Here is a 14,312-nt window from a genome sequence, read left to right as displayed (position 1 = left end):
TCAGTATAAAATGTTTGTATGCTTTGTTTTCAAAATAAAAATGTCACAAGTGAGTATTTTTGTATAGCTACATACAAGAATGAATAGATAGGATTTCAAGCTAGTCATTGCTGTAAGAGAGTTTTCCAAGATGCTACCAAAAATATATGAGATTTGAAGTCTTCTTCCCCTATATTTTAGTATTCCTGTCCTGCTACCTATGTGGGAAAGAAATAATTACTGCATCTCTAGCAAATATGTGTAGGTCTCGACACCTTAAAAGGAATTTTTAGGGCCTTTTTTGTGCCAGGAAATGAGTAAAACTCAGATTCTGTTCATTTAAAAATAAAAGAATAGCTGGGTGCTGGTGGCTCACACCTGTAATCTCAGAAGGCTGAGATCTGAGGATCACTGTCCAAAGCCAGCCCGGGCAGGAAAGCCCAAAAGACTTATCTCCAATTAACCACCAGAAAACCAGAAGGGGTGCTGTGGTTTAAGAGGTAGAACACTCGCTTTGAGCTGAAGAGCTGAGGGACAGCGCCCAGGCCCAGAGTTCAAGACCCACGACTGACAAAAATAAATAAGTAAATAAATAAAATAAAAATAAAAGAATATCTGTGCTTTTATTCAGAACTTCTCAAAGTGACCACCTTAATTCTCAAACTTTATTTTCTTGACATTTAACTTAAAAATATGTAAGTAAATGTTTAAGTCAGAAATGGAGCTTTGGCTCAGGTGGCAGAGTGCTAGCCTTGAGCAAAAAATCTCAGGGACATTGCCCAGGCCCTGAGTTCAAGGCCCAAGACCAGCACAAAAAAACTATAAGTATAAAATTAGCTAAGTGTCACTGGTTCACACCTGGAGCCCTTTATACTTGGGAAGCTGAAATGGTTGTGATAGCCGTTCAAAGCAGAAAGATGTTCCAAGAGACCCCTTCTCTCTGTAGAGCTGGATTCAGTGGCTATGTACCTGTTTTCCTAGCTTCCAGAAAACTTAATATAGGAGGATCAGGCTGAAGCTTGTTTCTGGACAGGATGCAAAACCCTGTCTCAAAAATAATAAGCAAAAATTAGCACTGGAGGTATGGCTCAGCAGTTAAGAGTGCTTCCTTAGCAAGCAACTGGCCTTCAGTTTTGACTCCCCAAACTGAAAGTTATGCATATTAATTTAACTCTCATTTAAATGTTAAACACTTGATATGGAAAGAATAGATAAAAAGTTACATGTCTGTTGTTTTTCAACATTCAAAAATGATAGCGCAGAACCAGGCACAATGGCTTACACTTGTAACTTCAGCTTCTTAGGAGACTGAGATCAGGAAGATCCTAGTTTAAGCCCCGTTGGAGCAAAAAGTTACCCATGTCAACCAATATACCAGCTATAATAGTTCATGCCTGTGATTCCTGATAATGTGGGAGACCTAATTAGGAGGATCTCAGGCCAGTCTAGGCAGAAACTCAAAACCTATCCCAAAAGTAACTAAAAACAGAAAGGGTTTGGAATGTGGCTCAAGTGGTAGGTAGAGCACCTGCCTCACAAGTTTGAGGCCTTTAGTTCAAACCCCAGTACTTTCAGAATGGAGCTGAGAATCAAGCTGAAGACATGCTAAAGAGGTTCTCTTTCCTAACTCTGAATTATTGTCATATTTAGCAAGACTATTAAGTCTTAACAAATCAAGTGGATTTCTTATTTTTTATTGACCAGGACATTTACTAAATATTTTTTAAAAAGTAATTACGTGGACATAAATCACAACTGCTTGCTTTCTTCTCCAGCTACTACTACAGTTGGATGTTACCCTTCCATTAAACAACTTTTTCTTGTTACTGAAATTCTTGTTGCAGTTAGAGTATTTTTATTTGCCTCTGAAGTTATTGATAACACCCACATAGTAATCTGATGTTCAGACTTACATTTTCATTTATAAAATAATTTTTTCCTCATAGGTATTTGGAGTAGATGACAATCAGGATTATAATAGGCCCATTATCAATGAAAAACATAAAGATTTGATAAAAGATTGGGCTCTCAGTTCTGCTTCAGTAGTAATGGAAGAAAGAAAGCCACTTAGCACACCTGGATTTCACAGCTCTGAGGTATTCATCTCTTCTGTATACTTAACATTTTAGATGCAACATATACATAAAGTATAAATGTTTATCACTTGAACTTATATTAAATGATATATCCCCCCCCCTTTTTGTTTTTGTCGGTTGTGGGCTTGAACTCTGGGCTTGGGCGCTGTCCTTGCGCTCTTCAGCTCAAGGCGAGCACTGTACACTTGAGCCACGCCGCCACTTCTGGTTTTCTAGTGGTTTATTGGAGATAAGAGACTCACAGACTTTCTTGCCCGTGCTGGCTTTGAACCTCGGTCCTCAGATCTCAGCCTCTTGAGTAGCTAGGATTACAGGTGTGAGCCACCGGTGCCCACCTCCCCTTTTAAAACAGTTGTAAAATCTAAGTCTTCATTAAATGGAAGCCTGAAGTAATTTTGGCATGGTTTTTAGGATTTTTATATGTAGTTGTTTTGCAGTAGGTTAGTTTGAACTCATAGCCTTGTGCTTACCACTTGAGCCACATACAAGCCCTGTTTGCTTTCATTTTTTTTTTTGTTTATTTTTTTCCCCAAATAGATTTTGAATGTTTTCCTTAGGCGGTCTGGAGCATGATTCGCCTATTAATGCTTCCTATGTAATTGGGATGACAAGCACTTACCACTGTTATTTGAGATGGTTCTTGTAAACTCTTGGTTCATGCTCTCCTTGAACAGCAATCCTCTTGATTTCAGTCTTATATTAAAATGCTTTTGTCAGTGAAAAGTAAATTAATAAATTTTCATACTCATCATTCTAAATGACATTATGAGACAAAACCAGAAATATACACTGCTTCTACTTTCCAGGAAGTATATGTCTGAAATTGAAAGACCTGTTATGCCAGGAAGTGTGTGAAAGATACTTTTTGATAAATATAACTTACATACCTCAATAAGTCAATGTAAAACAGGCCAGGATGTAATTAGTAGAATAATGTAAGATTAATTAAGGATGACTTGGTTTAAGATAACTGTGGCATCAGATTTCCTATGTCAAAAAAGAATGTAAAAATATATATAGATCAGAAGGAATTACTGAATTACTTGTCTAGATAGTAGAAAGTAAAATACAATGGATGCCTGTATTGTGATATTTACAAATAAGTAAACTGGAAGTATATAAGGACACATTGGCCACATTGTTTGTGGGAACAGAATCTGGATCGGAAACTGATTTCTTAATTCTCTTACTCATTATGCTATATTGTCTTCAGAAAAAGTGAATTTTTGATATATGAATGGTAAATAATACCAAATATAAAAAAGAAATCAGAGGGGGCTGGGAAGGTGGCTCAGAGGTAGAGCGCTTGCCTTGCATGCCTAAGGCCCTGGGTTCGATTCCTCAGCACCACATAAGCAAAAAGAAAAAAGCCGGAAGTGGTGCTGTGGCTCAAGTAGTAGAGTGCTAGCTTTGAGCTGAAGAGCTGAGGGACAGTGCCCAGACCCAGAGTACAGGCCTCATGACGGGACCCAAAAAAAAAAAAAAAATCCTTCCAAAAAAAAAAAAAAAGAAATCAAAGAGCCGGGAGCCGGTGGCTCACGCCTGTAATCCTAGCTACTCAGGAGGCTGAGATCTGAGGATCGAGGTTCAAATCCAGCTCGGGCAGGAAAGTCCGTGAAAAATTTATCTCCAATAAAGCACCAGAAAACCGGAAGAGGCACTGTAGGCTCAAGTGGTAGAGCGCTATCCTTGAGCTGAAGAGCTGAGGGACAGCACTCAAGCCCAGAGTTCAAGTCCCACAACTGCAAAAAAAAAAAAAAAAAAAATCAAAGTATACTATTTTACTGACATGTATCTTATTTATAGTTGTATGAAATGTAAAAAAAAAAAAACTTTTGGCTGTACTATGTTTTAAGTCAGTGACTTACATTTTTAGTAGACAGATGCTCTACCACTTAAACCACACCCCCAACTTTTTTGCTTTCATTATTATTCTAATAGAGTATATCTCTTTGTGCAGAACAGCCTGCACTGCAGTACTCCTATTTGCACTTCCATATAGCTGGAGTGATAGGTGCCCACCACCACATTCAGCTTTGTTAGTTGAGATGGTTCTTGCAGACATTTTTCCCCAGGTTAGCTTCAAACCATTTCTCCAGATCTCTGCCACCTTAGTATAGAATTGCAAGCATGAGCCTCCATACATGGCTTCAATTTTTTCCAACTAGGGTCTCATATTATACCCAGACTAGTGTGTACTGGAATCCTATTAATACTTTGCACATAGCTGAGAGGACAGGTTGTGCCACTGCGCCGTTTTTTGTTTTTGTTTTTGTTTATTGAGATGGGAACACACAAACATTTTGCCCAAACTGCCCTTGGACTGTGGCCCTCCCTCATCTCTGTCTCCCATGTTGCTAGAAATACAAGTGAGAGCCCCACACCTGGCAGATAAGATAGTTTAGAGACCTACATATTGTTTATTGATGATAAAATGATACACCGCTATGGTTTGCCATTTCCTGGAAATTGTCAAAAACAGAACCATTACTGCATTATAGTGTTTATTCCCCCTTGATTTGCCAGAATTCTGGCATCTTCTGAACAGTGCTTTATTTGTTTATTGAAAGGAGATGATAGTTATGACTAAATGAAATTGGTCTTCATGAGAATCAGAACTGTCCGGACTATCTTTCATGCTCTTGTTCTTCTCTTTTAGGAAGGCACATCATCTGGAAGTAAGCGCTGGGTTTCACAGTGGGCTAGTCTGGCTGCCAATCATACAAGACATGATCAAGAAGACAGGATAACTGAATTATCTACATCTCTTCCTTTAGAAAAGGGTAATTTCCTTTCTTTTCCTTTTTTTTTATTTTTTGGAGAGTCATAAATCAATAATTTTTTAAAAAGACTAAATTGGCATAGTAAAAAAACAAACTTAAGCAAACATTCATTTATGTTTTATGGGGTTTTTTCTTTGCTGGTTAATTGGAGGTAAAAGTCTCACAGGCTTTCCTTCCTGGGCTGGCTTTAAACTGAGATCCTCCGATCTCTGCCTCTTGAGTAGCTAGGAATGCAGGTGTGAACCGCTGTCACCTAGCTTGCTATTGACAAGTCCTTTTTGTTGTTGTTCAAGACTGGGACTTGAACTTGATGTTTGACTCTTTTTGCTCATTGGCAGGCTCCCTACCACCTGAGCCACACCTCCAACCTCGGCAAAGAATTTTTAACTTAAAATCTAATATAATATTATTCACCCTTGGGCTGGGAAGGTGGCTCAGTGGTAGAGTGCTTGCCTTGCATGCATGAGGCCCTGGGTTCGATTCCTCAGCACCACATAAGCAAAAAAGGAAAAAGCCGGAAGTGACGCTGTGGCTCAAGTGGTAGAGTGCTAGCCTTGAGCTGAAGAGCTGAGGTATGGCGCCCAAGCCCAGAGTTCAGGCCCCACAACTGGACCCAAGAAAAAAATATTATTCACCCTTTTAACTTTTTTATCACAGTGGGTTCCTTGTTTGTGGCTTTTATATTACAGAGGCAGATACTGGTGAATCAGGCATGTCACTGCGAAATACTAGCTCTACAGCTTCTTTGATTAGTCAGGGAGAAAGGAGGAGACGAACTCTTCCCCAGCTTCCAAATGAAGAAAAGGCTGTTGAGAGTGCCAGAACAAAGATGATGACACAGAGGTCAGAGATAGGAGAGAAGCAAGACACAGAGCTGCAGGAGAAAGAGACTCCTACACAGATGCACCGGAAAGACAAACAAGATGCTGATAGAACCCTGAACAAAATGAACCGGGCGGTCAATGGTGAAATTCTTCAAAGTGGTGGTGGAGATAATAAGACCTTGCTTCATCTAGGGAGCTCTCCCGGGAAGGAGAAGAATGAACGTGATTCAGAAGCTTCTTTGGTAAAGCAAACGTTAGCTAAAATCCAGCAACAACAGGAACAGAAGGAGCAGATCCAGTGGACACCTACTAAGCTGTCTCCAAAAAATGTTTCAGGCCCAATAGATAACTGTAGGGAGGAAACTTCTAAACAAGAGTCCCAGCCTCCAGAAAGAATTTCAGGACTTTCTACAAGCAAAGGAGAAAGGATAATACAAAATGAGAGCAAGAGGAAAAAAGCTGAGGAAATCCTGAAAAGTCAAACTTCGAAGGGAGGAGACAGGAAAGAATCTTCCAAGTCTTTAGTGCGACAAGGGAGCTTCACTATAGAAAAACCTAGCCCAAACATCCCCATAGAACTTATTCCTCATATAAACAAGCAGACGTCATCTACCCCGCCCTCCTTAGCATTAACATCTGCAAGCAGACTGCGAGACAGAAGTGACTCTGCAGAGACCGATTCTAGTATGGACACAACTCTTATTCTGAAAGACACAGAAGCGGTGATGGCTTTTCTAGAAGCTAAACTACGTGAAGATAATAAAACTGATGAAGGCCCAGATACTCCCAGTTACAACAGAGACAATTCCATCTCCCCAGAGTCCGATGTGGATACAGCTAGTACAATAAGTCTGGTCACTGGAGAGACGGAAAGAAAGTCCACCCAAAAGCGGAAAAGCTTCACCAGCCTATACAAAGATAGGTGTTCCACGAGTTCTCCTTCCAAAGATGTTACAAAATCTTCATCTTCAGGTGTTCGGGAGAAAATTGAAAAGAAAACAAAAAGTCGTTCCACAGATATAGGTTCCAGAGCAGATGGTCGAAAATTTGTACAATCCAGTGGGAGAATAAGGCAGCCTTCAGTAGATTTAACAGATGACGACCAGACGTCCAGTGTGCCTCATTCTGCTATCTCTGATATTATGTCATCTGACCAGGAAACATACTCTTGCAAATCTCATGGAAGGACTCCACTTACCTCCACTGAAGAGCATATACATTCCAAACTGGATGGAAGCAAGGGAACAAAGTCTAAGACTTCTCCAGTAGCACCCAGTTCATCTGGTAAACCCACCACTCTTCCGAGACCTAGACCTACCAGGACTTCCCTCTTGCGCAGGGCCCGGCTTGGTGAGGCTTCTGACAGCGAGCTGGCTGATGCCGACAAAGCATCTGTTGCTTCTGAAGTATCCACCACCAGCTCCACATCCAAACCCCCCACGGGAAGGCGCAGCAGCTCTAGGATTGACCTGCTGGCTCAGCCCCGCAGGACAAGGCTTGGCTCGCTATCAGCCCGTAGTGACTCTGAAGCAACACTGTCCAGAAGTAGCGCCTCCTCACGCACTGCAGAAGCCATCATCAGAAGTGGAGCCAGATTAGTGCCGTCTGATAAATTTTCTCCTAGAATTAGAGCTAACAGTATCTCTCGACTATCAGACTCCAAGATCAAAAGTATGACCTCATCTCATGGCTCTTCTTCAGGTAAATTGGATTCAGATTTCTAATAGCATAAGCCTGTTCTGTTTGAATTAATTTCTTCACAGAATAGTCAAAATAAAAGTTAAAATTCAGTTACTCTTCTTCCTCTAAAAATAATGTTTAGTGGGTGGAAAATTCCGAAGTAATTACACTTCCAAAAGTACTCAGGCCGAGTCATTGGCTGAGTCAGGAGTTTCACTTTTCCATTTGGTAACACAGGTGTATTTATGTGTCACAATTGGATTAGGACTTAAATAGTTTACACAGTAGAAATTAATGTACTCCTAAAAGCAGGTACTTCAAAGCCCTTACAGACCTGAAGAGAAACACAGTATACTGGCTTTTAAGAGATAGATAACAATGTTTTTCTTTTATTATCTATTTATTTTGAAGTGTCTTCTGTACTTACACATTTGAAGTTTATGATTGAATAGGTGAATACTACCTCCTATTTCATTGGAAGATGGCATCATAGGTACTTGTGAACATTCTCACAAGTATCTGTTACTGTTTCATTTCATTGTAGTAATTAACTGTAATTGAGTATAATGACTACAGAAACTACTTACTGACACCCAGAATCTAACTGCTGTTGGTGTATTTGTCTGTTTATATGCTTCATACTCACATTGGTGACTATAGTAGTTAGGTAGAGACTTATGTGCATCCTGTAAGCATGCTCTTATTACTTCATAAGCAGCTTTGTTTACGGGTGTGGCTACAAAAGGCCAATGGAAATCCACCTGTTATAAAACTGAGAGATTTATCATTATTTTCAGTCAGCATCCCAAGTGCCCAGTCTAGAATTAAGAGTAGAGGGAAAGTTGGTATATAATTTTATCTTTTATTTTTGTTTGATATACATCTACCACAACATATCATACAAGACTCAAAACTAAAGGTAATTTGGAATATGTATTTTTTCTACTTTCTGTTCCTCCTCTTCTTCACTGCTGCTTTCCTCCACCTTTACTTCTCTGTTGGCTAGTAGGTTTAGTAATGGTAGCCACAGTCTATGGTAGGAGTGGATACAGCTGAAACTGGAGAATATATGATTGTGGACTTTTTAATTACTTTAACCCTTGTTTCTACATGTCGAGCTTTGATTGGTTTTTAAATTTTTATTGCCAAGTATTTGAAGACAGTGTTTTGGTTTGTGTTTATTTAGTTCTGTTTTCTTTGTTTCTTATGGCTCTACTACCTCTTCAGTTCACATTCCCTTTGTGCTGAGTTTTATGGTGTGTACCCTGTAAATTTCTCCTGCCTCACTGTTTGGTTTATCACTCTATCTCCATTCCAGTGCATTAAAATATTCAATATTCTTCCATCCTATCATAAACTGTATCATAAATTGTTTGATACCAAGTAGTGTAGAGTAGTTCTTCCTTCTATGCCGCGTGACTAGCTCTTACCACATGAGTGAAATAGTTTTATTCCTTATTGTTTAGTGTAAGATTGCTTTGGCAAGTTAGGGAACCCATAAGATACCATATTACTTACATAGACAAATTAATTTTATATTCCACTTTGATCAGAAATTAATAAATTTTCTGTGTCCAAAAAGAAGCTTGAATTCCTTAATAAAATTCCTTAGGGAAAATAGAGATGCAATATATTTATGAAAGTATATAAATAATGTATTAGTCCTATATAAAGTAATTGCCATCACAGAATTTAAGAAGTAGAAAGGGCATTTCCTTTAGAGACCAGGACATGAACTGTCTCTGTCCAGATGGCACGGACAAGCAGAATGAGAGTCCAGACCCTTTCAACATGGCCAGTTTCTGGAAGACAGCGTAAATCTGTTGGATTTCCAAAGTATACATAAGGTCAATGTACAATATCACAGTTTTGTATTATTCATTAAAATTTTTTGCAAGTGCTATTTTACCTAGATTGTACCCTGTATTCCACTCTGGGCCTAAAGCCACATTGTGATTGTGGAGAATAAATTCAGATTCTCTTAAGGTGTCCAGTTATTATAGTATTCTATCTGATCAAGAAAGATAGTGGCCATAATCTTTCAGTTAGTGGGGAAAATACTATAGTAGCTGTATATACGAGGTAGTATAAATAAGGTAATTAGGTGTCTTTGACAGTTGGCATTTCTAATGTCTTAAGATAGTTATAATCTTTAATGGAAAAATTAAAAACCTTAGTTTTTGAAATAGGATTTAAAAAAACAGTATTTTAAATTGCATATTCTACAACGTTAACAAAAGTTTTTATAGGAATATATATATATATATATATATATATATATGATAAAAATTGATCACTGGAAAGTCTGATTTGCCAACATTATGTTGAGTCCTTGTAGGAGGTTTCACAAATTGCCCCTACCTCCAAATTCTTTTTTTTTGGGGGGGGGGAGGGGTGAGGGTCCAGGCATGGGGCTTGAACTCGGGGCCTGGGCGCTGTCCCTCAGCTCTTCAGCTCAAGGCTAGCACTCTATCACTTGAGCCACAGCGCCACTTCTGGCTTTTATCTTTTTGCTTATGTGGTGCTGAGGAATTGAACCCAGGACCTCATGCATGCAAGGCAAGCGCTCTACCACTGAGCCACCTTCCCAGCCCCATACCTCCAAATTCTTTCAGTGATACTTTTTCAATATTACTACAGTAGAAATGTCCCTACAATATTGATTTAGAATAGCATGTTTATAATTATGGATCTTGAGTAGCCAAAACAAAGAAGATTTTCTTGGGTTATGTATTAAATGCATACTTTAGAAAGTAAGAACAAAGCCGGGCGCTGGTGGCTCACGCCTGTAATCCTAGCTACTCAGGAGGCTGAGATCTGAGGATCGCGGTTCAAAGCCAGCCCAGGCAGGAGAGACCGTGAGACTCCTATCTCCAATAAACCTCCAGAAAACCGGAAGTGGCGCTGTAGCTCAAGTGGTAGAGTGCTCGCCTTGAGCTGAAGAGCTGAGGGACAGCGCTCAGGCCCAGAGTTCAAGCCCCACGACCAACAAAAAAAAAAAAAAAAAAAAGAAAGTAAGAACATGTTGATATCTTTAGAAGATGTTTTAGAGCCAGATACTGGTGGCTCATGCCTGTAATCCTAGTTCTCAGGAGGCTGAGATCTGAGGATCACGATTCAAAGCCATCCCAGGCAGTAAAGTCTGTGAGACTCTTATCTCCAGTTAACCATCAGAAAACTGGACGTGGGGCTGTGGCTCAAGTGGTAGAGCACTCCTTTAGCTAAAGAGCTCAGTGATAACGCCAAGGCCCAGAGTTCAATCCCCAGGACCAACCAAAACAAAAAAAAGTTTTAGAATATTTCACCCTCTCATTTTACCCTAAATGAAATTATAAAGATGTCCTCCAATTTTTAAAATATACTTTCTTCTTTTGGCTTTTAAAGATAATTCTAGATGTACTCATATTCTTACAGACTTCTAAGTAGATCTGTAAAACTAGGTGGAGCCAGATGCCTGTGACTCACTCCTGTAATACTACCAACTCAGGATGTTGACATCTAGAGATTGCAGTTCAAAGCCAACATAGGCAGAAAAGGCCTTGAGATGCCATCTCTAGTTAACCAGCAAGATGCCAGGTTGTAGTGCTCAAGTGGTAGAGCACCAGCCATGAGCAAGTAAGCCAACTGAGAGTAGGAGGCACTGAGTTCAAGGCCCAGTACTAGAACACAAAAAGTATAGAGACAGAAATATTTTTGTTGTTGATATCTTTGTTTTTTACTGTTCTTTCTCAAAATTCTTAATTGTTTTATAAATTTGGGGACTTATATTATTAAAAGTTCATTTGAATGTGGCTATATAAGATATACTGTCTTTTGATGGTTAGGATGTGGTACTCAATTTCTCATTCTGCTTTTATGTATTCTGCCACACATGAAATTCACCTGCTATTGATTGATGCTGTTCTTTCTAATTTACCCTGTTTTCACCAATCATACTTCTTTACGTTTTCATTTAATCTGCAGCTTAGTAAAACTGATGTTATTGGGGTTTTGTTTCCAAAACAGTTTTCAATTGTAGATATGTCGACTGTAGCTTCAAACTATAAAACAGGATATATGAGCTAATAAAAATGATCCCTTTAGAAGTGGAGCTGTGGCTCAAAGTGGTAGAGCACTAGCCTTGAGCAGAAGAGCTCAGGGACAGTGCCCAGGCCCTGAGTTGGGGTCCCCTACGACTGACAAAAAAATGCTTTTCTTATTTATAAGATATTAAAATAAACATACATTTAGTATTTAATGAAATGCCCTATTGCAAAGTAAAAACTTATTCACCATATTTTTAATCTCTTGCTCTGATTTACAGATTTTTTTATAAAATTGTTTCAAGTGTCAAAATAACTTCAATTTATGAGAGTTTTCATATGTATGGAAATGAGTAAATTTCTACCATAGTAAAGGTATTATCTATGTAATGTATCTCAAAATGTTAAAATCCAAACTTGTATTTTAGTCTGACTTAAAAAAATCTGTAATTAATTACCTAGAGTTCTTTATATGTTTGCACATATTTCCATAGAGTTTTCCATGAGTTTTTTGCATCTGCTCATTATTATAAGCCATAAATCTAGACCTAGACCCCCAGAGTTACAAGGAGAATTAAGAATGAGAACAATTGGGTTGGCCCTAAGTTATGGCATATTCTTGCTATTGATTTCTCTAATGTATAAGCTAATTCAGAGAGTACCAACCAAAAAAATTTGTTGGAAGAAAAAGTCTAGTGGAAAAGGACAAGGGAATTGTGACTTGACCAATCTGCTGTGCAACTTAGATCAAGGTCCTGAGTATATGGCTATAGACAGACACATGGAGAGAGAAGAAAAGTCTTCTAGTATTAGTAGCATTTGAAATTTACAGCAAATATCCAAGTTTTGTCACTTAAAATACCAAAAGCATCTCAGGCTGCTTCTCACCTTGAAGAAAACAACCATGTTACATCCAGAAACTCATTACTTTAGGAATACTTAATAAGTTCTAGGCATTGTGGCTTACATTTAATTGTAACTATTCAGGAGGCTGAGATCTGAGAATTGAGAGTCAAAGCCAGCCTGGGCAGAAACGTTGGTGTGACTCATCTCCAATTAATCACCAAAAAGTCAGAAATGGAATTGTGGTTCAAGTGATAGAGCTCTAACCTTGAGCAGAAAAAGCTAAGGGACAACCTAGGCCCTAAGTTCAAGCCCCAGTACTGCCATATAGAAAGAGTACTTATTAAATATTTGCTAGTCAGACACTTCACTAATGAAACTACTATATGTTAATGAATTACATGTTTCCTGCCCTTATTTACCATGAATTAGTCATCTCTCGGTTTTTTACCTCTACTTATGCTTCACAAATTGGCATATGTTTGGTTCTCATTTCAACAGTAGTAAAATGTCTGCATAATTGTCTTCTGATTTTTCAAATGTGTCAGCAGTACCATTTTTCAGTGTCCTAACCTAAAATAAGAAAGTGTGAACCACTTTCTTTCATGTGATTATTCACAGTGTCTCCTGTGCCCTAAGTGTCAGTGATCATGAAAGCAGCTTGCAGTTGCACTCTGTAGCTTCTTGCTCCATTGTCTATGCTGACCATGTGCTTTCAGTGACCAGCAGCAGGAAGTTTTACTGAAGATGCTTTGTTGTTTTGTTTTGTTTTGTTTTTTTACCATATAAAAAGCTTTTTTCCAACCATAGCATAACAGGATGTTGAATGACAGAGGTAATGTTTTTTTTTTTTTCCTGCCATAAAGGCATAATTTCCACCACAGGAATTATGCACATGTATCTGTTGTGAAAAGAGAGTTTTACCATCTCCATGTTGGAAGTCCATGTGGCATGAGGAAGTCTTTTCCCCAGTTTTTATTTTTGTTAGTGTTGGTGTTGTTGCTGTCCTTTTTATTAACATCCATTATTTTCACTCAAATGAGAATATTTACAATTGATTAGAGCTTGCTTAGTTGTTCATCATCAGTGAACTTTTCATCTGAATGTCTGTTCACTACACTATGGAAAACAGTCTTTCGGTTGTTTTTAATTATTCGTTGTATCTTTAAGGAGTAGTGGATTTATGGTTTATGTGAGGTATGTGTGTCAGTTACTGGCAACTGTGCTGTGTGTGCACTCTCATTGTGGTTATGATATCATGATATTTATTTTCTCTCCTTTAAATGATAATATAATAATTCTTTTTTTAATAATTAAACTAATTTAGTAAATTCAAGATGGAGGCGCTTTCCTACTGATTATGCTTCCACCTCAGAAGATGAATTTGGATCAAACCGTAATTCCCCTAAACATACTCGTCTACGTACTTCTCCAGCCCTGAAAACCACTCGCTTGCAGAGCGCTGGATCAGCAATGCCTGCTAGTTCTTCATTCAAGCACCGAATTAAAGAACAGGAAGACTACATCCGTGATTGGACTGCTCATCGAGAAGAGATAGCCAGGTTGGTTCTCATCAATACTTATTTCAACAAGATTCGCTTTTGCTTGACTTGTACTACTAATAAGCATTCTGGGGTGCACAGGTATGAAAAACTCAGTTTTGTCTGGAGAATTACTTGCCATCAGCTTTTTTCCTTTGTTTTAAAATTTTCCTCTTTTTTCCATTTATTTAAATGGCTGTGCTACCAACACACTATAGAACACATTGTTGTAGAATTAACTGTTTTTTTCTTTCCCCCTTAAAGTTTCCAATAGAGATGATGATGAGCAAATTTAAGTTTTGAAAAGTAGTATCAGCTCTACCTAATTAAGAATTCTACAGGAAGCTGATCTCTTTTAACTTCCAAGGAAGTAATCATCTGTAAGATATGTTGCTATTATTCTCTTGGGAAACGTAGAGTAAATAAATTTTCCCTTTGTTTTTGTTTTTTGTTGAGAGTGGAGTCTCTCTCTAGCCCAGGTTGCCCTCAGACTCACACACAGCTTCCATTATACTTGGATGAGTTAAGTATAATTAGCTCAACC

General features: G+C 38.5%; 1 protein-coding gene across 7 annotated transcripts in view; it reads left to right on the top strand.

Moving 5' to 3' along the window:
• Cep170 (centrosomal protein 170) overlaps window positions 1-14,312 on the top strand; it is a 92,598-nt gene that overhangs the window by 61,147 nt on the left and 17,139 nt on the right. For 3 of the 7 annotated variants that reach the window (XM_070041914.1, XM_070041910.1, XM_070041911.1), the window contains 4 exons: window positions 1,926-2,075; window positions 4,735-4,858; window positions 5,548-7,383; window positions 13,555-13,789. In XM_070041914.1, the coding sequence (XP_069898015.1) occupies window positions 1,926-2,075; window positions 4,735-4,858; window positions 5,548-7,383; window positions 13,555-13,789 (2,345 nt within the window). The remainder of the gene's footprint in view (window positions 1-1,925; window positions 2,076-4,734; window positions 4,859-5,547; window positions 7,384-13,554; window positions 13,790-14,312) is intronic. The other 4 variants (XM_070041915.1, XM_070041912.1, XM_070041916.1 and 1 more) reach the window with 2 other exon arrangements.

Source organism: Dipodomys merriami, unplaced genomic scaffold, assembly GCF_024711535.1.
Source record: "Dipodomys merriami isolate MVZ:Mamm:240054 unplaced genomic scaffold, mDipMer1.0.p SCAF_31, whole genome shotgun sequence".
Classification (NCBI taxonomy): Eukaryota; Metazoa; Chordata; class Mammalia; order Rodentia; family Heteromyidae; genus Dipodomys; species Dipodomys merriami.
Note: the sequence above shows the minus strand (reverse complement) of the source record. Positions and strands in the feature narration are given on the sequence as shown.